Source organism: Symphalangus syndactylus, chromosome 2 (assembly GCF_028878055.3).
Source record: "Symphalangus syndactylus isolate Jambi chromosome 2, NHGRI_mSymSyn1-v2.1_pri, whole genome shotgun sequence".
NCBI classification, from domain to species: domain Eukaryota; kingdom Metazoa; phylum Chordata; class Mammalia; order Primates; family Hylobatidae; genus Symphalangus; species Symphalangus syndactylus.
The window spans coordinates 41,949,408-41,974,716 of record NC_072424.2 but is presented as its reverse complement, the minus strand read 5'-3'; the positions used below and the strand labels follow the sequence as shown (position 1 = coordinate 41,974,716).

At 44.3% G+C, this 25,309-nt stretch overlaps 1 protein-coding gene and 1 pseudogene across 11 annotated transcripts in view; one reads left to right on the top strand and one right to left on the bottom strand.

The window, feature by feature from the left end:
• The window catches only part of PIK3AP1 (phosphoinositide-3-kinase adaptor protein 1), a 133,146-nt gene that overhangs the window by 63,899 nt on the left and 43,938 nt on the right, over nucleotides 1-25,309 (bottom strand). For 7 of the 11 annotated variants that reach the window (XM_055253809.2, XM_063628905.1, XM_063628917.1 and 4 more), the window contains one exon: nucleotides 2,086-2,222. In XM_055253809.2, the coding sequence (XP_055109784.1) occupies nucleotides 2,086-2,222 (137 nt within the window). Of the gene's footprint in view, nucleotides 1-2,085; nucleotides 2,223-15,895; nucleotides 15,989-19,713; nucleotides 19,840-25,309 lie in introns of those variants that run through there. The other 4 variants (XM_063628894.1, XM_063628900.1, XM_063628922.1 and 1 more) reach the window with 2 other exon arrangements.
• On the top strand, nucleotides 17,122-17,248 carry LOC134735947 (uncharacterized; annotated as a pseudogene).

The following is a 25,309-nucleotide window of genomic DNA, read 5'->3' as shown; positions in this document are numbered from 1 at the left end:
AGGCAAGAGAGCCTGGAAAAATCACAGAGGAGAGTGAAGGAGATCATGCTTTGGTTCCACCCCCTTTTACCCATAGGCACCCAACAGCCTGACCAGAGGGGCATGGGGAAAGCAGGAAGTGGCATGGGAAGATTTAAAATGGAAATGTCCACAAAGGCATGGCCAGTAAGGCAAAGGAGTGAGATAGGCTGAGTATAAAGAACAGGGACTGTGGGGACCCGCCAACTTGGAGATTCATGGCCCACGTACAGGGTTGCTCAGCCCCCGCCAGTCATCTCAGGCCTAATATGACCAGATTCTGATTCAGAGGAAGCTGGAAACACAGATTTTTATGCCTAACTTTTTAAAATAACATAAAAAAATAAAGATGGGAGTCTCACCATGTTGCCCAGGCTGGTCTCAAACTCCTGAGCTCAAGGGATCCACCCGCCTCAGCCTCCCAAAGTCTTGGGATTACAGATATGAGCCATTGTGCCCAGCCAATGCCTAACTTTTAAAATACTATGCAGTCTAGACCAGGCATGGTGACACATGTCTGTAATCCCGGCATTTTGCGGGGCTCAGGTGAACGGATCACTTGAGGCCAGGAGTTTGAGGCCAACCTGGCCAACATGGTGAAACCTCGTCTCTACTAAAAATACAAAAAAATTTAGCTGGGCATGGTGGTGTATGCCTGTAATCCCAGCTACTTGGGAGGCTGAGGCACAAGAATTGCTTGAATCTGGGAGGCAGAGGTTGCAGTGAGCTGAGATCTCACCACTACACTCCAGCCTGGATGACAGAGAGAGACTCTGTCTCAAAAAATAAATAAATAAACACTATGCAGTCCAAACCAAACATGTCTGATATAGTTTAGCTGTGTCCCCACCCAAATCTCATCTTGAATTGTAATTCCCACAATTCCCAGTGAGAGGAATCTGGTGGGAGGTGATTGAATTATGGGGGGCGGGTCTTTCCTGTGCTGTTCTCATGATAGTGAATGAGTTTCATGAGCTCTGATGGTTTTAAAAAGAGGAGTTCCCCTGCACAAGTTATCTCTCTCTTTGCCTGCTGCCATCCATGTAAGACATGCCTTTGCTCCTCCTTGCCTTCTGCTATGATTGTGAGGCCTCCTTAGCCATGTAGAACAGTAAGTCCAATTAAATCTCTTTCTTTTGTAAATTTCCCAGTCTCAGGTATGTCTTTATCAGCAGCGTGAAAACAGACTAATACAATGTCTATCAGTTAAATCTGGCCCAAAGAAACAGCTGGCAACCCCACACAGGAAGTGCTTGCCCAATGCCTCACAGCCTCAGCCTACACAAAACCACCCACAAGGGTGAGGAAGCCAGTGCTGCCCACTGCCAAGGCTCCCACGCCCTCTCGCCTCAAGGAGCCCACAAAGCCATCTTAGCAAAGAGCTTGTATCCATAAAGGAAGCATTCTGCTGCTCTGAACTATCATAAATGCCACGTTTTTAATTAGGAAAGGAAAAATAATGAAAAACCATCAGTACTAAGGTAGGATTCAAATGGCAGTGGCTCATCAGTTGGGCCCTCACACTCAAGTCATCTGTAATGTATGCCCCACCCCTGAAAATGCTAGTCATATGATGTATGGCATTGATCTGATCCCTTTAAAAAGCAATATTGGCCAGTTGGTTAGAGCCATCAAGCTTCAAGGCACTTCCTTGGGCCACGGCAGTGGCCAGCGATGGAGTAGCAAGCTGTCAGATGCCCAAGATGCATTTCCTTCCTCCCAGCACTAGGCTACCAGGAAGAGACACAGGCCTCTAACTCTAGGGTTAGCGTTAGTGTCTGGAATGCTCCTGTCTGCTGGTCTCCTAGGTGCTCTATGTTATTACTGATCCATAGAACAGAAGTCTTAGACTGATGACACACATCTCCCTGGGCTAGTCTCTCTCTTACTCAGGGGAGCTGGGTGTCTCCAGGCCGGGGTAACAGGGTACTCAAAAGAAATCCCAAAGGAAGGCTGCAATTATACTGAGGTGCAATATGAGAACCCACTCTCTTTACTGCAACAAATGTATGCATTTGAAAAGCCCAAGTGCTGACATCCAGCTACCAGGCCCCCAGCAGTGCCTACCCCACAGCGAATGCGGTCCGGCTGCACCACCATCAGGTTCCCAGGAGAAGTCACCGTCGTCAGGCTCTGCTGCTTCGAGTAGGAAACAACCTTCTCGTCCTCAGGCTCAGTGTCAGTGACTGAGTCACAGCCAGAATCTACGGAATAGAGGACACCGCTGAATGGGAACGGCAGGAAGGAGAACTGGTGGACATGTTCTACTCCATGAGAGCCCCAAATATTGCAAAATAGGAAATGCCTCTGAATGTCAAACCAATAGAAGCAGAAGGGACTGACTCAGGAAATCATGAAAGGGGACCTAATGAAGAAAAGCCAACCAGCATGTAGGCCACAGGGCAGGATGACAGCATGAAAGATGACAATGGTGGAGGGGAAGGCCAGAAAGTCTGAGGCTGCAGGTTTAGTCTTAACCAATGGGTTTCCAGAAGCTTTACCTGCAGACTTCCTGCAGGGATGAAGACGAGTGAGGAAAGGAAGGAGGCCCTTTCCCCTTAGGTGGATTAAGTAGGGACTGTCCACTTAAAGGTCATTCTTGGAACATCAAGTAAAACCTGCACTGTCCAGAAAGCCACTAGGTCTCAGGGTTATGGCTAGCCAATGTATCCCCTCTGGAAGCAAAAGTGAAAAGCAATCATTTTCAACAAACTTTAGATAAATCTAACCAGGCTCCACAGATAACACCTGTACCATGGAAAGATTGGAGTATGCACAGAGTCAGGGCTGGTGAGCAGGGGTGTGCAAATGTGTGTGGTATTGGCACAGAATGAGATGCTGCTGAGAACCTACCAGAGCTCTAAGGCAGGGGCTCTTAACCAGAATCTGTTAATTGATAGACCTACCTCTGAGGTTGTGTGCAAGATTGTGTGTGTGTGTGTGTGTGTGTGTGCATTTGCCTGCACTTTTCTGGAGATAGTTCAAAGCATTCATCAGACCCCCAAAGAGGGACAGAATCCCAAAATGGTTAAGAATGGTTGAGAGGGCTGGGCGTGGTGGTTTATGCCTATAATCCCAGCACTTTGGGAGGCCAAGGAAGGAGGATCACCTGAGGTCAGGAGTTCGAGACTAGCCTGACCAACATGGGGAAACCCCGTCTCTACTAAAAATACAAAATTAGCCAGGTGTGGTGCACATGCCTGTAATCCCAGCTACTTGGGAGGCTGAGGCAGGAGAATCACTTGAACCTGGGAGGCAGAGGTTGCAGTGAGCCAAGATTGTACCACTGCGCTCCAGCCTGGGTAACAAGAGCGAAACTCCGTCTCAAAAAAAAGAATGGTTGGCCGGGCGCGGTGGCTCACGCTTGTAATCCCAGCACTTTGGGAGGCCGAGGCGGGCGGATCACGAGGTCAGGAGATCGAGACCACGGTGAAACCCCGTCTCTACTAAAAAATACAAAAAATTAGCCGGGCGCGGTGGCGGGCGCCTGTAGTCCCAGCTACTCGGAGGCTGAGGCAGGAGAATGGCGTGAAGCCGGGAGGCGGAGCTTGCAGTGAGCCGAGATTGCGCCACTGCACTCCAGCCCGGGCGACTGAGCGAGACTCTGTCTCAAAAAAAAAAAAAAGAATGGTTGAGAGGAGAGAGAATTTTCATCAGTCTATTTTTTGGGTTTGCTCTTATTCATTCCTTAACCACTTACACAACCAGCCAAATGTGTTAGGTACTTGGGGAACCTGAGGATGAATCAGACACTAACACCGCTGCCTTCAGAGAGTCCATCATCTAAAAGGACAGGAGAGGTGAGAAGCAAGGGTTAGTTTGGTTGATTCCTGCAGCCTGGTTTCCTGGAAGAAAATTGGCCTCTGCAGAGTTTGTGGCAACTGTCCTGGTAGAATGCTAGGGTAATGAAACAGCTGCTGATAGGCACCCTAGAAAGCTGTAACCACAGGCTTTCACCCTAGACCCCAGGACATGCTAGGAGGAGGCTGTGCTTCCACAACCATAAAGGCCGAGGTGGGGGCAGGGCTACAGGTTCTCAGTACCACCGTATCCTATTGCTGTAACTATAAGACACTGACCCCTGGCCTGCTCAGGCCAGCAGAGGGGCCGGGGCTTCTTCCCCAGCCATGCAGCTTAAAATCTCAGTAGCCTAGAGTGGAGGTCCCATCCCAGAGCCTGGCATCTGACTGCTGAATGTCTATGGGCTGCCCTAGAGAGCAACGGGCAATGAGGCATGTACTCTTGCCACTATTCCCCCTCCATGATTTTTCCCAAGACATGCTACTCCAGAATGCCTATTTGAATGCTGCCAGGTCTTTGTCCTCATCTGTATGTCAGGCAGAATCTAGTGTTAAGAGGTAGAGCAAAGGACCCGGAGTGTTCTAAGCAAGGCGATATGGTTTTTAGCTGGGCATCAGAACCATCAGTCTCCTCCAACTCTCCTTTCTAATCCTCCTGGATCTCCCCTCACTCCCTGCAAAAGCTAACACAGTAGGCTGCCATTTTCTCTGCTGGATATGCGCTTCCCCACACCCTTCTCTCCTTGACTGATCACTTCTAAAACAGCCAGGGCCCATCACCCTGGACAGAGCTATACATGCCACCCAAGCAACCCTCACTCAGCACAGGAGCTTGTAATGGAAAAAGCCAAAAGATCAGGGACAATTCATAGTCTTCTTCTTAAGGATTTTATGAAGTTTCAGTTAATTATTATTAGATTCCTGGACATACCATTTTAAAAAATATTTCTGAGGTTCTTCTGGGATGAGAAAGTAATCCCATGGACTTGAAACATTCAGTCAGTTACTTAAAATAGAAAGAAGCTCCTTGGAACTATTTCTTGCTCCAGAATTTTTTAGATACTATCCTGAGTGGCCACAGTGGCTGGAGTACCTCAAACTCTTGCCCATTACCTATTCTAACATATCACACAGGTATAACCTCTTTGGGATGGACCCACAGTGCAGTCTACCATTGTTTCAACAAAGACAAATCCTTTATTTCTCCCAAATTACTGGCCCACTAGCCTTCTGGCCAGAGTCAAAGCTCTAGTAAATGTAACTTAAAAAAGAATGGAGAAAATATAAATTAGTCAAATGAGAAAGGAATGGTAACTACACATATTTTAAGAAACACATTGAAGTGAAAAGTCTATGGTAAGAATTCATATTAAAGTGAGAACTCTGTGCTAAGAAAATCTCAATGCAGCCAGGTGTGCTAGCTCACGCCTGTAATCCCAGCACTTTGGGAGGCTGAGGTGGGAGGATCACTTAAGGCCAGGAGTTCGAGACCAGCCTGGGCAACATAGTAAAACTCTGTCTCTACAAAAAAAAAAAAAAACTTAATGCAATTTTAATAGAAAAATATAAAGTATTGAAATTGTCTTTAAAGAAGTAAAAAACCTGACTAAATCAATAACCATCAAAAAAAGTAATAACCATGAGAAAACACTCCTCAGTTTTAAAATAATACTTAGAGTAAAAGCCACACAACCTTCTTTGAATTGAATTTAACATTTTATTTGGGAAAATGTTCTTCTTTATAATACTAATTATTTCCTACCCTGGAAAACTCCATTTATATAGGTATTACGTCTTCTAGTAAAGTTTTAAAAAATAATAAAGGATAGTCCTATTTTATATTAAAGTTATTAAAAAACAGAATGGACAGAGCAATTGAATACAAGAGACAGTCCAGAATTAAGGCTTCATTCCCATAAAAACTTAATATGGGATTTTAAAAAGCATTAAAAACCAGTACAGATCTGTTCTGCGAAAGACATTGTCAAGAGAATGCAGAGATAAGCCGTCGTCTGGGAGAAATATTGCAAAAGACATATCTAATAAAATACTTGTACCCAAAATATACAAAGAACTCTTAAAACTTAACAAGCAGAAAATATAAAGCCTGATTTTAAAAAAGGGCAAAAGACCTGAACAGATACTTCACCAAATAAGACACATCTGTGTATCTTGAAAAGATGGTGTACATCATATGTCATCAGGGAAATGCAAATTAAAACAGCAATGAAATAGCACTACAAATCTATGAGAATGGCCAGAGTCGAGAACACTGACAACACCAAATGCTGGTAAGGAAGTGGAGCAACAAGAACTTGCATCCTTTGCCAAGGTTCTTCTCCTTTGTTGGTACGAATGCATCCTTTGCTGGTAGGAATGCAAAATGGTACAGCCACTTTGGAAGACAGACTTACAAAACTAAACACAAGCTTACTAAACAATCCAGCAATCATGCTCCTCAGTATTTACCAAAAAGAATTGAAAACTTACAGTCACACAAAAACCTGCACACAAATGTTTATAGCAGCTTTGTTCAAAACAGCCAAAACTTGGAAGTGACCAAGATGTCCTTCAGTAGGTGAATGGATAAAGTGTGGTACACCAAGACGATACAATACTATTCAGCACCAAAAAGAAATGAGCTGGCAAGCCGTGAAATGCCATGGAGAAAACCTGAATGCATATTACTAAGTGAAAGAAGTCAATCCGAGCCAGGCATGGTGGCTCACCCCTGTAATCCCAGCACTTTGGGAGGCCAAGGTAGTTGGATCACCTGAGGTCAGGAGTTCGAGACCAGCCTGGCCAACATGGTGAAACCCTGTTTCTACTGAAAATACAAAAATTAGCCAGCCGTGAGGCTGAGAGGCTAATACAAAAATTAGCCTCTCATGAGGCTGAGGCAGGAGAATCACTTGAACCTGGGAGGTGAAGGTTGCACTGAGCCGAGATTGCGCCACTGCACTTCAGCCTGGGAAACAAGAGCAAAACTCCATCTTAAAAAAAAAAAAAAAAGAAGAAGAAGAAGCAGCCAATCTGAAAACACACTGTATGATTCCAACTATATGACATTCTGGAAAAGGCAAAACTATGGATCAGTGGTTGCCAGTGGTTAGGAGGAAAGAATGAATTAATAGGCAGAGCACAGAGGCTTTCTAGGACAATGAAACTACTCTGTATGATACTATACTGGTGGGTGCATGTTATTAGACATGTGTCCAAACCAATAGAGTATACAACAGTAGGTGAATCCTAATATAAACTCTGGCCTTTGGGTGAGTGATAATGATGCATCAATGTAGATTCATCAGTGGTAACAAATGTGCCACTCTGATGCTGGATGTTGATGGGGGTGGGAGGAGGCTGTGTGTATGCAGGGGCAGAGCAGACATGGAACTTTGCATGCTTTCCACTTAATTTTGCTATGAACCTAAAACTGCTCTAAAATATAAAGTCTATTCAAAAATATTAGCCAGGCATGGTGGCATGTGACTGCAGTCCCAACAACTCAGGAGGCTGAGGTGGGAGGGTCGCTTGAGTCCAGGAGGTGGACTCAATTACGCCACTGCACTCCAGCCTGGGTGACAGAGCGAGACACTGAGAAAAAGATAGGAAGGACGGAAGGAAGGAAGGGAGGGAGGGAGGAAGGAAGGAAGGAAGGAAAGGCTGGGTGCGGTGGCTCACGCTTGTAATCCCAGCACTTTGGGAGGCCGAGGCGGGCGGATCACGAGGTCAGGAGATCGAGACCACGGTGAAACCCCGTCTCTACTAAAAATACAAAAAAATTAGTCGGGCGTGGTGGCGGGCGCCTGTAGTCCCAGCTACTCAGAGAGGCTGAGGCAGGAGAATGGCGTGAACCCGGGAGGCGGAGCTTGCAGTGAGCCGAGATTGTGCCACTGCACTCCAGCTTGGGCGACAGCACGAGACTCTGTCTCAAAAAAAAAAAAAAAAAAAAGAAGGAAGGAAAGAAGGAAAGAAAGAAAGGAAGGAAGAAAGGAAGAAAGGAAGGAAGGAAGAAAAAGAAAGAAGGAAAGAAAGAAAAGAAAAGGAAAAGAAAAGAAAAAAGAAAAGAAAAGAAAGGAAGGAAGGGGAAATCATTACAGACTAAATGAAATGGCTAGTGAGACAGATGATTCAGCTTATGGTGCCGAAAATATTATCTATGAGGGAGAGGTGAAAGTGAGGGGTACTATTTAGATTCTTCCTAATTCTTATAACTACAAAATGAAATTTAGATGGATTAGAGTTTAAAATGCAAAATAAAAATAAACAAATTTTAAAAATTAAAAAGAAAATACATGTGAACATTTTACCAGTGGTTTGGGAAAACATTTGTTAAACAAACAAAAAAAATCACAATCTAAATGAGCAAGACTTGATAACATAAATTTAAAACTTTAGTAAACAAACAAAAAACTAAAATCAAAATGCTGTAGCAGCATCATTCCTAACGGTCAAATGGTGGAAACAGCCCAAATGTCCATCAACTGATGAATGGATAAACAAAATGAGGTATGTCCATATAATGGAACATTACTCAGCAATAAAAAGAAATAAATTTCAAAACAATATGTTGTTTTATGTAAACAGAGACACATTTTCTTATTATAATAGATAAATAAGGCCGGGCGTAGTGACTCACACCTGTAATCCCTGCACTTGGGAGGCTGAGGCGGGTGGATCACCTGAGGTCAGGAGCTCGAGATTAGCCTGGCCAACATGGTGAAACCCTATCTCTGCTAAAAATACAAAAAATTAGCCGGGCATGGTGGTGGGTGCCTGCATTCTCAGCTACTCAAGAGGCTGAGGCAGGAGAATTGCTTGAACTCAGGAGGCAGAGATTGCAGTGAGCCAAGATCGCACCACTGCACTCCAGCCTGGGCAACAAGAGGGAAACTCCATCTCAATAAATAAATTAATTAAATAGATAAATAAATAAAAATGAATGATGTACTGATACATGCTACAGCATGCATGGATCTTGAAAACATTATGCTAAGTGAAAGAAGACAGTCATAAAAGACCACAAATCATATGATTCCAAAAAATGATATGTCCAGGACAGGCAAATCTATAGAGACAGAAAGTAGATTAGTGGTTGCTTTGGGCTGGGGAGATTGGCAGGATTGTGGGACAATAGCTAAGAGGTATGAAATTTCTTTCTGAGGTGATGAAAATATTCTAAAATTGATTGAAAGTATTCTAAAATTGGCCGGGCACAGTGGCTCATGCCTGTAATCCCAGCACTTTGGGAGGCCGAGGCGGGTGGATCACGAGGTCACGAGATCGAGACCAGCCTGACCAACATGGTGAAACCCCGTCTCTACTAAAAATAGAAAAATTAGCTGGGCGTGGTGGCACGCACCTGTAATCCTAGCTACTCAGTAGGCTGAGGCAGGAGAATTGCTTGAACCTGGGAAGCGGAGGTTGCAGTGAGATCACGCCACTGCACTCCAGCCTGGTGACAGAGCGAGACTCCATCTCAAAAAAGAAAAAAAAGAAAATATTCTAAAATTGATTATGGTGAATATTGCACAAATCTGTGAATATATGAAAAAAACATTGAATTGTACACTTTAAATGGATAAATTGATGGTATGTGAATTATACCTGAACAAAGAAACCAATGGCAGGCTGGGTGCGGTGGCTCATACCTGTAATCCCAACACTTTGGTAGGTTGAGGCAGGTGGATCACCTGAGGTCAGGAGTTCAAGACCAGCCTGGCCAACATGGTGAAACCCCGTCTCTACTAAAAATGCAAAAATTAGCTGGGCACAGTGGTATGCGCCTGTAATCCCAGCTTCTCAGGAGGCTGAGGCAGGAGAATCACTTGAACCCAGGAGGCAGAAGTTGCAGTGAGCTGAGATCGCACCACTGCACTCCAGCCTGGGGAACAGAGCAAGACTCCATCAAAAAAAAAAAAAAAAAAAAAAAAAAAAACCCAATGGCAAATCACAAACAGTTTAAAAATTTGAAGTAAAAATGACAAGGGGCTAATCTTCTTAATATATGAAGATGTCACGAAATCTCTTTTAAAATACCCCAAGACCAATAAGAAGACAATTCATAAAAGAAGGAATACAAATTACCTCCCCATTCAAACAAATATAATTCATTCTCACTAGTCATCATGAGAACACAAATGAAAATACAATGCTGTCTTGCTATTTTACCTTTTCAAATTAGAAAATGCTGTGAAGTACACTCAATAAACTTTAAACTTTAAACAGTGCACAGTTTAAAGGTGACTGGAGGACAGATACTCCCCAGCTGCTGAGGGAAGTACAAACTGCACAATCTTTCTGGAAAGCCATGTGTCCACACCCAGAGAAAGAGAAGGCCTTGAAAATGTTCACAGCTTTTGCCACAGAATTCTATTTCCAGAAGTCTCTTTTAAGAAGGAAAATAAAAGTCCAAAATAAAGATTCTGAACCAAGAGGATTTGCATCAGTGAAAAAACTGAAAACAACCTGAAAGACTATTAAAAACGTTATTTTCAAAGAGTTCTAAGTGACGGTAAAAGCTTACGGCATGCGAAGCAAAAAAGCAGGATATAAAATTGTATCTCAGATGCAGCAGGATTTCAATTACATAAAAAATGCATTTTAAAAGGTCAGAAGAAAATGTGCGGCTGGATTCTGCATGCTTCTTTCCTCTCTCCCTCCCTCCTTCCTTCTACCATTTTATATATTTTAGTATTTTCCATAGTGAGAAAGCATTTATTTGATAATGGGGGTAGAGTAACAGAAAAAGTAGCAACTGAATCTATTAGCTAATCATTTTTTTTAAAATAGGCACAAAACCAATTCAATCTATTAGCTAATAATTTTGCCCAAGAGCCCAGCTTGACACAAATGAGATTGATGCTAATAGTGCGGCACTTGGCAGATATTTCCCAGCATTCAGACAGGCCATACAAAATAAACAATTCCTTCCAGTAGGTCTATTCATTTAGTCACCTTAGATAGCCACCGGCAGCTCACTCATTTCAGGAAGTTAGGCAGGATGTCATTCATTCTGCAGGGTTATTCTTGTGGTGCTGATTGACAAGCCACAGTGGCCTCTTCCACAATGCACTACAGAGAAGGCAGAGTCCCAACAGGGCCAGGATCCAAGCACTTCAGCAGATTAAAAGTTTCCTTCAAAGGAAATGCCCACTCAGACATAAGCACTGCTCTTACCCACCTGACAGAGTGGGGTGGTCTCAGACCTTCCCACCTGAACATGTAGATCCCTCTTAGACCACTTCCCCCTTTGAAGATAATACCACCTTTGCTGTCCTGAGACTCAAATAATAATGCTTGAACGAAGGTACTCTGAAAACCCCAAGGATCCTCCCCAGTGTAAAGTATTATTAAGATGCCAATAGCATCCTCACTGCTTTAAAATTTCACAATATCCTCTCAGCTTTTATGAAGTCTAGAGAAACTCTGGAGAAATGATTGAAAAAGACTTTCTGTGTGCATCTGGTTCTTCAAAGTGTCATCTATAAAGGATCCATGTAATAAATACTCCTTGAATTCTATGGCAGGAAAAGTCTGTCTCTTCAGAGAACTTGAGTGCTTTCTCTTATCAGACAAAAGGAACGAGCGAACATTGGTTTATTTCACCTTTGGCCCTTGCTGCCGAGTAGCTCGGTGACAAATTTGGTTCTTAGCCTCTTTCACACTCCTGTCCAGGTACTTGGTCTTGCCTATTTCTCTTTTTTATATTGTGTTTAATTTTTAAGACTGCTTCAAATACTTTGGAGATCCAGTCAGTATATGAGTCACTGTCTCCCAAACCAGTGTCTGGTCTGCAGAAAGTCCTTAGATACGTTTTTTATGAGAATCGGTGTCTGGGCTCTTCATTTAGATCATAATGCCTTTTAAATGGGATGCAAGAACTTTTCAGATTATATGAATGACCACGTTATAAAGGGGGTCCTGCCACAGGAGTCTGAGCATGTGTTTGTGTCTGCAATCTCTTTGCAGGTAGGTCATGCTATGCTAAATGTCAAGAGGTTACTGAGGAAAGAAGGGGGCAGGATGATATGGAAATGAGGCATTTGTGCCAACTGAACACAAGAAGATTTTCCTGTACACTACTTTAAATAGAGAAATGTGGTGGGAGATCCAAGCCCCAGAATAACACAGGGGAGACGCAGCAAGACTCCCCACAGATTGGCGAGTACCACAGCCTCCACACAGTGCACAGGACGCTGCCACAATAAACCATCATCCTCTATGACAAAATGAACGTGGTTGATTTGCCTTTTATTTATTTTACACCTGTATTTGTGTCTTGTTCATCTGTTTTGCTTTCGGAGTTGGGAAAGAACAATAAACATAAAGAATTAAATATGTATGACTATAGAACATACAAATAAAAAGAGTTAAATAGGCTGGGCGAGGTGGCTCATGCCTGTAATCCCAGCACTTTGGGAAGCCGAGGCGGGCGGATCACGAGGTCAGGAGATCGAGATCATCCTGGCTAACACGGTGAAACCCCGTCTCTACTAAAAATACAAAAAATTAGCCAGGCGTGGTGGTGGGCGCCTGTAGTCCCAGCTACTCAGGAGGCTGAGGCAGGAGAATGGCATGAACCCAGGAGGCGGAGCTTGCAGTGAGTGGAGATCACGCCACTGCACTCCAGCCTGGGCAACAGGGCAAGACTCCATCTCAAAAAAAAAAAAAAGAGTTAAATATGTCTATGCATATTTAAACAACATCAAAATCATTAATTAGTTGACACTAAAGCTTCGTAATATTTATTTCCTTTAAGAGGAATCTATACACTATTTGGGTCTGAAAAAAACTGTATGAATTTTAAATGTAATAAATATATGTGTGCATTTGGACCCACAACTAAGCTACATGGAGTAGCTAATGCTGGGTAAGAGCTGGTGACAGTTATTATTATTACTCATAATGATAATGATCAAAGTTCCCATTTGTTAAATATTATGGTGACTGCTCAATAGTTTAATCTCATTTAGTCCTCAAAACAACCCTGTAAAATAGGAATCAATGCTTATTCCCAAATTATAGATGAAAATCCAGTGTCCAGAAGGAATGAAATTACCCAGCCAAGGTCAAGCAGCAGCACGGAGCAGAGGTAGGAATCCACTCCCCACCCCCAGGTGCCACTGCCCTGCCTCCCTTCTAGATGTGGCCCAGGGCAGTGGAAGGTGGTATCACTTCCTATTCCTGGTCTGGGGTTGTGACTCTGCAGCTCATGAGACACAACCTGGAGCTTCTGCTGTCACTGACACCTAAAGGTGCTGCCTTGTTCCGAGCAATGCTGCCCTGGTTAGGTATGCTGTGACCTGCCACCATGGCAAATGGGCACATTCCAAGGATGGGGTTTAAGTCAAGAAATATTTCTTGCCAATGGAACCATCCATGGACTTTCATGCCCTAGTGGCCTCCAACCCAAGGCTGCACTCTCCCATTTTCCAACTGAGCTTTCACACCACAGTGCTCACTGCCTCTTTTCACTATACAGTGTCTGGTACTCAGTTGGTGCTCTGGAAGGGGTGTGGAAAAGAATGACATTTGCTGGGCCGGGCACGGTGGCTCACGCCTGTAATCCCAGCACTTTGGGAGGCTGAGGCAGGCGGATCACGAGGTCAGGAGATCGAGACCATCCTGGCTAACACTGTGAAACCCCGTCTCTACTAAAAATATAAAAAATTAGCCGGGCGTGGTGGTGGGTGCCTGTAGTACTAGCTACTCGGGAGGCTGAGGCAGGAGAATGGCATGAACCCAGGAGGCAGAGCTTGCAGTGAGCCGAGCAAGATCGCGCCACTGCACTCCAGCCTGGGCAACAGAGCAAGACTCCGTCTCAAAAAAAAAAAAAAGAATGACGTTTGCTGATCTTGGAGAATATTTTTCAGAGGACACAAACTACTCTTGTAAGGCAGTATTAAACCTTGAGAAATGCATAAACAAGCATGGTTCTTAAAAACAACCAGAACTGCCATTTTTTGAGCAGTTACAATATGCTAGGAACTATGCAAAACACGACGTAAATGATTTCATTTTATCACAGCAACTAGATTGGTATCATTCTGCACATTTTACAGCCAAAATCTAAGTACACTGTCCAAGTCACCCAGTGTGTGCTGTAAGGCAACCTAACAACAATTTAACTAAACTCATGCTGTCATCCATCTGCCAGGGTTCCCCATACCATGAGCCATGCACCCTGGTGAGACCAGGCTGATTCTAGAGTGTACAGCATCAAGTTGGATGATAAAGAATTTTTTTAAGAAAAAAAAAAAGTGTACAGCAAACATTCCAAAACACTGAACCACACATTAAGAAAGCAGTCCCCTTTCAAATCTTTCAGTTCCACTTAAATCAAAAAGACTTCAACCAGTAAAAGAATGCCTTCAACACCCCTTTACCATGCAATTCTCCTTTTGCGCCATAGAGGGAACAGGGCCTTAAGCCCACAGGCTTCTGTAGGAATCTGTATACCACAGAATTTAATACCAATGTGTACTTTTTATTATCTACATTTTTATATCTACCTTCTGTCTATATCAAGAGATACTGTTTTTTTCATGTGGAGTGGCAAAGTTTCCTTTTAAAATATACTTACTTAGAAAACATGAATTGACTTAAAGAAAATATTAAGATAATAGCACAATGAAAAAATTTGGAAAGAGTGGTGATGGCTGTGCAACATTGTGAATGTAATTAATGCCAATCAATTGTATACTTTAAATTGGTTAAAATGACAAATACTCTGTTACCTACATTTTACCACAATTTTTAAAAATTAACCTTATATACCAAAAACTGCTGAGTTGTACACTTAAAATGCGTGAATTGTATGGTACATGAATTTCAGAAAATAGTAGCACTATGGTACAAACATAAGCCAAAAACAAGGTTGGTGGTTCTCAAATGACTGAAGTTTGGGAAACGCTGCATTATGCTATTTTGCTTCCATTTTGTTAAACTAATTATTTTTTAGTTTAAATAAGGTAAAGTCAAGGTGGGAAGGCAGGATGAAGGCCTGTAGCATAAACATGCTGAATTCTTTCTCTAAGTTTTAGACACAAGGAAAAAGAAAGTGAGCAGAGAAGGAAACTAACGAGATAAGTTTCAACTGAGAATTAAGAGCTTGCCACCAATCTACTCAAAAATGGAATTAAACAGAAACGGTCACTGGGGCCAGTCAGGGGAACCTGTGTGTCTCTGTGCTGGGATGAAGTAGGGGGGTATTGTGGTTCATGTCCAAGACTTCCAGTGTGGCTGATAAAAAAAAGACTGGAAGAAGATTCAAAGATTTCTTAGAAGGATGCAGACAAGCAACCTAAGTATTGGGGTTCACAGAAGAAAGGGCTGTGTTTCCTCTGCATTTGTATTTTAAGTTGAGGACTCAGATTTAACCACCACACGGGGCCAGGCACAGTGGCTCACACCTGTAATCCCAGCACTTTGGGAGGCCAAGACAGGCAGATCACTTGAGGTCAGGAGTTTGAGACTAGCCTGGCCAACATGGTGAAACCCCATCTCTACTAAAAATATACAAAAATTAGCCAGGTGTGGTGGCACACGCCTATAATCCCAGCTACTCAGGAGGCTGAGACAGGAGAATTGCTTGAATCCGGGAAGCGGAGGCTGCAGTGAGCTGAGATCGCACCACTGCACTCCAGCCTGGGCGACAGAATGAGACTCCATCTCAAAAATAAAAAATAAAATTTAACCACCACACAAATGGGGCAGGAATATAGAGTTACCTAAGGTCTGGAGAAACTTCCAGAGGCTTGTCCACTCAGGATGAAATTTCTCAGCTGTTATGATGTTCATTCATCCTACCTAAGCCACAATGATGAAACCACAAAACAGCTATTTTTCAAAGCCCCGAATAAAATGTTCCAAAACCTGAGCTTACTACGAAGTTTCCTAGTCACATAGCAAGTGTCTACGGAACACATCTGCCACGTTCTAGCACTGGCCTGGACCCCACAGGAGAATTCCAGAAGTGTGTCCTGTACAGCTGTGTCCCTTAAGGAGCTTCCAATGAATTGGGAAGATGAGGCCCCACATGAAAAAACAGGGAGGCCGGGCGCGGTGGCTCATACCTGTAATCCAAGCGCTTTGGGAGGCCGAGTCGGGAGGATTGCTTGAGCTCAGGAGTTTCGGACCAGCCTGGGCAGCATTATGAGACTCTGTCTCTACCAAAAATACAAAAAATTAGCTGGGCGTGGTGGTGTGTGCCTGTGGTCCCAGCTAATCAGGAGGCGGAGGTTGCAGTGAGCTGAGATCGCACCATTGCACTCCAGCCTGGGTGACAGAGCGAGACCCTGTCTCAAAAAAAAAAAAAAAAAAAAAAAAAAACAGAGAGAATTATATGATACCTTATCACCAGGCACCAACCTGTACGATGAGACTATAAATAGAACTAAATTAAATTAATGTTTCTAAGTGTTTAGAAAAGTGGGGCCAGGTGCGGTGGCTCATGCCTGTAATCCCAGCACTTTGGGAGGCCAAGGCGGGCGGATCATGAGGTCAGGAGTTCGAGACCAGCCTGGCTAATATGGTAAGACCCTGTCTCTACTAAAAATACAAAAATTAGCCGGGCATGGTAGCATGCGCCTGTAGTCCCAGCTACTTGGGAGGCTGAGGCAGGAGAATGGCATGAACCTGGGAGGTGGAGGTTGCGCCAGTGACTCCAGCCTGGGTGACAAAGCACGACTCCATCAAAAAAAAAGAAAGGACGAGAGAGAGAGAGAGAGAGAAAGAGAGAAAGAAAGAAAGAGAGAGAGAGAAAAGTGCTTGCACATGAAAAATTCAGAAGTTGAGAAAAACTTCCTAAGAGATGAAGAAGGCAAGCTCCCCTGGAGCACTGGGATGTTGAACTTACTCTTCTGTGAAAAAGGCATGATATTTTCTATTTAAAGTAATAAAATAATTCATTGCTCATTTCCTTATCCCTTCAACAAATAAATACTCATTATTTATCAATGAATAATAAATATTCAAAGCCTATCCCAGGCTCCCCAAGAAATGGAAGAGTGAGAAAATTTCTGTCCTCACTGGTACTGGACAGACCACACAGGAGAGCTGGGAGGACTTTCCTGGCAGAGGAAAAGCATGATTAAAGGCACAAAGACATGAGAGCAAATGATGTGTCTGGGCCACAGGAAACACCTTCCATATGGGGGAAGGGCTGTGTGAGAGGGGAAGGGAGTTTGGGTGTCTGAGAGGACCCTGATTGCCATGCAGGGTGTATATTGGAGACCTGTCAGCAAAAAGTATTCAGGAGAAAAGGAAATTCTGTAAAATACAGATTGAAAATGCAGTTTATAGCTTTGCGCAGTGGCAGTATCGTAGCCAATGAGGTTTATCCGAGGCGCGATTATTGCTAATTGAAAATGCAGTTTATTTTTCTTAAGTTGAAAACTGTCTTTGCTTGTTTTTGAAATAATTCCAGACATTCAGGCAGAATATATCAGCTCTTTTGTAAAGTCTAGTCAAAACTGAGAACACAAGTGGCTGACCACCCATCCCACCCCGAGCAAGCGCTGCCTCCAGATGCATAAAATAACACAAACGAGTGGCTAACAAAGTGTTACCAAGTCAACATCCTGCTCTATCTGCTTTCAGGAACAAATAAGATGCTATAATTAACCAATGTCTGAAAAGGTACCACAAGCATGGTTTACAGTATGCTTAGAAAATGATTCTGAAGTAGGCTATAAACATGTCTCCTGTTTACACTGCATTTATCTTGTCTACACTGGCTATTAGCTCAGAAATTCAGCGTCACAGCTATTGTCATGTCCTTAGAAAGCACAAAAGGAAACCTCAGACTTGGCCTTGTGTCCAGATTCCCAGTGCGTGGACCCCAGTGAAGGAGCCTTTGCTCTACTGCAAATATATGTGGGTTCACAGGGTTGGAGGTGAGAGGCTTGCAATGCTGGGACTCAAATCTTAAGTTTCAATAACCCCCACCTTCCCCCACCTTCCTGGCAAACATCAAGACTGCTTTTTCATTTTAGTCATCACCATGGGTCTTTCTTCTTTGCTCACCCACCTTGGTTATTGGGTATTGAATTTCCCGTCCAACTAACCCCTTTCACTTACAAAGCTCCCAACAGAGAGTGACAGGTATACCCAACCCACAAGTCACCAGCTACCCCCAAAGTCACATACAGTCATCAGACTGATGGTAAGGGGGTCAGTGGAATGCCAAGTTCTTACCCACCAGATGTCTTACTGACACTAAAGTCAGGGGAGGGAGGAGGTGACAACTATTTAGAGGTGTTAGTGTGAGTTAAAGTGACATCAATCATTGTTCTCATCACTGTCATCATCATCATCATAATACCAAAAAGATAACAAAAAGATAAGGCAGAGTCCTACAGACACTTTCCTAACTCAGACTTTAAATACAGTCATGGCCAGGCACGATGGCTCACACCTGTAATCTCAGCACTTTGGGAGGCCAAGGCAAGCAGATCACTCGAGGCCAGGAGTTCGAGACCAGCCTGGGCAACATGGTGAAACTCTGTCTCTACAAAAAATACAAAATTTAGTCGGGCATGGTGCACGTCTGTAGTCCCAGCTACTTGGGAGGTTGAAGTGGGAGGATCACCTGAGCCCAGGGAGGTCGAAGCTGCAGTGGCCCATGATTGTGCCACTGCACTCCAGCCTGAGAAACAAAGTGACACCCTGTCTCAAAAAACAAAGAAAAAAAATACAGTCATGGGGGTCACACTGTCTCCCTGGAAACAAAGAGAAAGTTGTAGAAACGAAGAAGGAGGAATGAATCCACTCCTTCCATACTCCCATGCTGGCTTCCAGAGGCGGTTGGAGCTGGTAACTTTTGGAATGCAGGTGGGCTCACCCATCATATGCAATTGTTTTGCCATCCCAGTGTTCTGTGCCAGATGCAGACTCCTAAGGCTGCCTGATTTCACTGCACGTCAGTGAATTTGCAGCGCTGGGTGGAGGGTTCTGGGTCAAGGATCTACTGACATCAGCCCAAATCTTTTCCAGCTGGCACAGACAAGGAACAGTATTTCCTTCATTCATCAGGTAATTCACCTGGCCCTCCTCAAGGTACTTAAGGTTCAAGATCAAGGGAGCAGGACAGGAGGAGAGATGACCTCAGGCCTCTAAGACTTTTATCCAGCACTCCCCACCCCCTTAAATAAATGAACTATTAGCTCTAAATGAGCTATTCAAAGTGTTCATTTCTTGTTGCTGTTTTTTTAAAGCAAAGGACTATAGCTTTTCCCTTCCCCTCCCCAACCCACCCTACCTGCTCTTCAGCTTGAACAAAAATAGCAAAACAGCTGAGGCTGCCATGACAACCAATGAAAGCACCATGGTGCCCACCCTTGTCCACCGATGATAAAACCTGCCTGTGGCTCTCCCAGTCCTCTCCCAGCTGGGGCTGGGGCCCTCTAACTTTCTTCCAAGTTCAATCTTCAGGAAGCTTTCCCAAATAGAGCTGCTCTATCCTCAACCAAGAAGCCGAGGGTCAGTTGGAGTTGCCTCAGTGCCCAGTGCCTCTGAACTTTTTGATTTGTTCTCCTTTGTTCCTTTCAGTGTCTCCAGGCACATGTGACAGAGATGATTATCTCCATTTTGCAGATGGAAAAATAGAGGCATGGGCCATGAACTGACCGGCCCTAGTTCATAAGCTTCTGGTTTAATGGTAGAACCACATGTAGAATTCAAAGCTCCCAACTCCAGATCTGGTTAGCAGAAGAACAGAAAGAACAGCCACTGTCAGAAAACATGACCCAAAAGGGGAAAAGATTCTGCTAGGCGAGCTGCTTCCCAGCCACAGACTGACATTCCCTCAACCAGTCTCTGGGATATAAACCTGGGAAGGGTTGGAGGAAAATCTACTTCCCCTCCATGGTAAATGGGCTGCACAAAAACCCACCTCTATCCTGGATTCAGCGTCTCGGGCTGCATCTACCATGCACAGGTAACCAGAAGAGCACAGGTAAGCTTCCTTGGTGGGGTTTATCAGGATCCTTAGGGAGCACTATCCAACCTGCATCCCATCTCCACACCTGTGAGAAAGTGCTCCCCTCCAGGAACCCAGGTCTGGAGGCCTGCAGGCCCCTGTTTCCTCGTTCAGGAAACCCCAGTGTTGCTAACGAAGCAGGAGCTACCACAGCCCCCCTGAAAGGCTTCCTCTTTCTTCATCTCTTTCCGACACTTACAAATGTGCTTCCTCTCCCTATGTAAATTTCGTTCAAATGGCACAACGCAGGCTTGTCATGAGGCCATTAATAACTTGCCTTTTCACAGGCTCTTCTTGGTTTCCTGGTTCAGGAATCAATTCTTATCTAGACAGACACCGATGTCTGGATTTACTGGTGTGAGGACGGACAAATGGGCTTTGTTTGGGGCAGGCCACATAAATGTGATTTATTTTCACTAAGTCAAGAACTGAGAGGCTGAAGGCAACTCTTGACAATAACTAAGCTGAAGAAATTGAGAGTAAAATTTCTTCCCTTTTGTCTCTCTCCCACTCAATGGTCAAAGTCCCAGGAAAGGCTGAAATGGTGTTTACTTTCCCCCACTCAGGCTGACCCTTCACATTCTGACCAGCTGAAAGGATGGAACTGGCTGGTCAGTTTCACTTTCCACTTTCAGGAAGGTTAACTTTCTGTTCTCATCCCTCACTGTGAAAGGCTGCGTCTGGCTTTGTGGCTTGGTCAAGGCTGGGTGGAGGTGGGGGTGTGATGCTTCTTGGTGAAGGGCTTAAAGAAATACGAATCAAGATGGCATTCCAAATTCTGCAAAAATATAGGCCAAAATTAAAACTCCTTTAACCTAGGAGTTGCTGGCCTTAGTGGTCCAATATTAAAATCAGGGCTATTAAGGCCAAGACTCTAAAGATATTCTACAGTATTTCCTAGCAGCACAAACGCAATTACTAACAGATTCTGGAAAAGCACATTCAGCTAAGCCACGGAAGACTTGGATTCAAGTCCCATCTCTGTCACTTCCTGGGTAATCTTGACATTTCTAAGCTTCAATTTCCTCTCCTTTAAGATGGGTTTATTTATGCCTGCCTGGTCTGTTGCACAGGCTTATTGGAATTAAGTGATCAACATGCAGAAGCCCTTTGAAAACTGAAAAGTGCAAGACAAAGTTAAATCAATTAGTGTTGTTTATCTGTTGACCAAATTGTTCTTCTACTAGACTGTGATTTCTTTGAGAACAGATTCCCTGACATTCATTCATCTTTGTATCCCCAGGGCTTAGAATATAGTGAGAAATCAATAAATGCTTCTTGCATGAATGGATGAATCGATGAATGAGATAAGACCAACCACCTAAGTTACTAGCAGGGAAAGCAACACCTCAGGGAGGACCACTGTAAGGCTTTGCGCCTGGAGGCTTTTAGTGTGGAATCTGGAGAGAAACAGGAAACTGTCTAACCCTCTAATTTATGATACCAGCCTGAACCAAGCTGCCCTGAAAATTCTGCATGGTACACTGTGTTAGTCCCAGTCTTCTGAGAAACAAAAGCTAAAATGAGATTTAACATACAAGGTGTTTTGTTTTGTTTTGTTTTTGAGATGGAGTCTCACTCTGTCGCCCTGGCTGGAATGCAGTTGTGCAATCGCGGTTCACTTCAACCTCCACCTCCTGGGTTCAAGCGATTCTCCTGCCACAGCCTCCTGAGTAGATGGGATTACAGGCATGTGTCACCATGCCTGGCTAATTGTTGTATTTTTAGTAGAGACGGGTTTTCACCATGTTGACCAGGCTGGCCTCGAACCCCTGACGTCAGGTGATCTGCCTGCCTCAGCCACCCAAAGTGCTAGGATTACAGGTGTGAGCCACTGTGCCCGGCCATACAAGGATTTTGTCAGGGAAGGTGCCTGGGAAGGAAAATGGGGAGGGAGGGTGGGAAAACCTTGTAGCTGTCTGAGCCCGAATGAATAAGAGGGAGAAGGAAGGTTGGGTGGAAGCATACTAGACCACTGAGCGGGCTAAAGAAAGTTGTGCAAATCTGTCAGGGAGTCTTCAAACAGAAGTTGGCCATTGGCAAGTCTTGCGGCTTCCAGAAATGGGCCTAGTATCCCTGCCATCCTCAGTTATTGACTGGGAGCAGCCTGCAGGAAGCAAGGCCTTGGTCAAAAGCTATGATGGATTCAGAGGGTGGCACAGAAGCCCTGGGTCAGTTCTACTCCCAGCAACTGGAGATCTGCCAGGCATATTCTCATGGCCACCACATACATGGCAGTGCTTCAAAGCATGGAGTTTAGGATACATGTAAATGGATTGAGTCCCTGCTATTACTGGATGGCTATCTGGGGCAAGTTACTTGATCTCCTAAAGCCTCATTTTCCTTATTTATAAAATAGAGATTATAATTCCTACCTCTCAGGACTGTCATTGTTGAACACTGTGTCTGCCACATAGTAAGTGCTCAATAAAAGGAAGCTGTCATGTATCTGACTGTTAATATTAATAACAATAATAATAATTTATTATTCACAAAGTACTTCTATTAGCAGTTAGGACCTAAGAACAGCCCCCACTGTTGCATACTCGTATTAGAATTGTATAAGGCCATCACAGGGACATGGGACATGGCCTAAAACCACAGTTTGGCAGTATCACAATTCAAACAACCAAACCAGTTTGCCCACAAATGAAAGGTCAGAGGGACTTTCCCAGTTTGGCTCTTTCCATGAGGGGCTGCCAGGGTGGGTTGCATCGTGCCAGAATCTACCTACAACCACAACTCCTCTCCTCTCTTCTGCTTGCCGTGGTTCACTGGCAGTGTCCTCAGCCTGTCCCGTGCCAGCTGTGAAACAACCGTCTGTCTCTGAAAGCAAGCATTGTCGGGAACCTTCACCCCAAGAACAGGATCATCCTCAGGCTCTGACAAGACTCTGCTATGCTGTATCCATTGTAAGCACCTATCTCAGGACTCTTTGCTTGTCTTTATCTGTGTGACTTTGCTTTTTTTTTTTTTTTGACTTTGGCCAACTGATAGTGGTCATTGCTGGCTACTGCTGGCCGGTGGCCCCTACATCTTACCAGAGTCACAGAGAGTCCCCTTGTTGGGCTGGCTATGACCAGAGGTCATTACAGATTTCATGGCCCCAGCTGAGCCAGCTCAGGCCTCTCCCAGCCTTGCTGATCCTCAGGTCTTAGTGACAGAAATGACCAAGAATCTATAAGGAACTCCAGACACATGGAAGCCAGGCTCTTACCTCTTTCACTGCTGCCTTAGAGGCCTTTTTTCCAACTCCCTTTTCCAAGAAGGTCACCAAAAACACACACAGGGATTTTCTGGGGACTTTTTTTTTTTTTTGGTGGTTTTTTTTTTTTTTTGAAAGAATGACCTTGAGTTATTCCAACTGAAAGAGTCCAAATTAAACTTAAAAACATTGATTTTGTTTAATAATTAACAGCTTACAAAGCTGGTCAAGCTGTATCTTCCAGAATAATAATCTCCATTCCACAGGGACTTCTTTTCTAGGGAGTTTTAAGTTTCCGTATTGGAGCTGGAATCTAACCCTTGAGCTACTGGTGTCAACCTGAGATTGGACAGCATAGGGCACAGAGTCAAGGATGGACTGAACCCTCCCAACCAAACCAAACTAGGCCTTCCCGTCTGAGGAAAGAGGGGGTCATGCTGGGGTGGAGGGAAAGCCTCAGGGCGGGAGAACAGGCTGCCCAGTCGTCACACAGCCTCCAGCAGGAACACTGAGCCCATCTCTGAACACGGTTTGTTTTTCTCCACTGGTCCTCCAAGCCAGAGTGAGGAAGGGCTGAGCCCACCTGATGCCAGACATGCCCAGTGTTTGAGAGGGGGAACTGCCATCATCAGGGAGAAACACCGATTCAGCCATCTTCTGCCCCTATGACACATAAAAGTATTTGCAAACTCAGTAACTAGCCTCATCACACCACCTTCTTTTGCCTCTTGTTTGGGTTTATTCTTCCCACCAATTGAAAAACCAATCATGTTTGGTTTCTTTGCAAATCCAAATTCTTTAAGAAATGACACCCTGAAGTAAAACTTGGGCATTCTCACACTCATACCCCGAGGTCAACTGTTCAAAAACCCACCATTCACCACTTGGCCTTGGGTGAGCCACTTCCCCTGGCAGAGTCCAGTTGTCTTCCTCTGTATTAAGACAGAGTGGAAAATAACTATGTGATTTCTGAGGGTTTGTCCTGCCCCGATGCTCTTTGAGTCCACTGGCCTTGCTAACTACCTCCTCACTAAGCGCACACACACACACACACACACACACACACACACAAAAGGACTTTGACCTTCTGCAAACATTTATCTCCAACAAACACGGTTCAGTCACATGCAATACAAGACATGAAATGAGACAACACACTTTCCGGTTTAGAATCACAAGCGTGAGGACAAAACATGGTTTTCACTGTTCATTTATGTACAGTTATAGAAACCACTAGAAACCTAATCAACATTGGGATCAGGATCAAGAAGAATCTGTCCCAGGGGTTCTCATCACCTCAGAGGGAGGTGAGAGTTTTTGCAAAGGTCTGGCCAGAATGATGAATTAGAATGGAGAAATTGTGTAGCTTTTAGAAGCATAGCCAATATTACATTACAATTTTATTTATTTATTTATTTTTAGAGACAAAGTCTTGCTTGCTCTGTTGCCAAAACTGGAGTGTAGTGGTGTGATCATGGCTCACTGCAGCCTCGACCTCCTGGGTTCAAATGATCCTACTACCTCAGCCTCCCAAGTAGTTAGGACTACAGGCATATGCCACCACACCCAGCTAATTTAAATTAAAAAAAAATTGTAGGCTGGGCACAGTGGTTCATGCCTGTAATCCCAGCACTTTGGGAGGCCGAAGTGGGCAGATCATCTGAGGTCAGGAGGTCGAGACCAGCCTGGCCAACATGATGAAACCCCGTCTCTACTAAAAATACAAAAAATTAGCTGGGCACGGTGGCATGCACCTGTAGTCCTAGCTACTAGGGAGGCTGAGGCAGGAGAATCGCTTGAACCCAAGAGGCGGAGGTTGCAGTGAGTCGAGATCACACCACTGCACTCCAGCCTGGGTGACAGAGTGAGACTCCGTCTCAAAAAAAAAATTTTTGTAAAGGCAGGGTTTCTCCATGTTTCCCAGGTTGGTCTCGAACTCCTGGGCTCCATGGATCCTCCCGCCTTGATCTCCCAATGTGCTGGGATTATAGGCTTGAACCACTGCACCTGGCCTATACTATAATTAAAATTTTAAACTATTATTTTAATAAATGCACTATAGAAGGAGGGTGTGAGTCAAAAGGCAGCATGGGTTAAAACAGGTAGAAAATTCCTTCCTTGGGATCTTGCAACCTATGATCCACCTCTCCGCCACTCCTCTGAGCCTCTGTGCCCACTGCCTCAACACCTTCCTCTTTTTCACTTTTCCTTTTCATGATATTGTAGTCCTTTGTATGTCATGTTTTGCCAACCCTGCAGTCACAATACAGTTTATTTCCTCTTTGTTCAGGTTCAACGACCTTC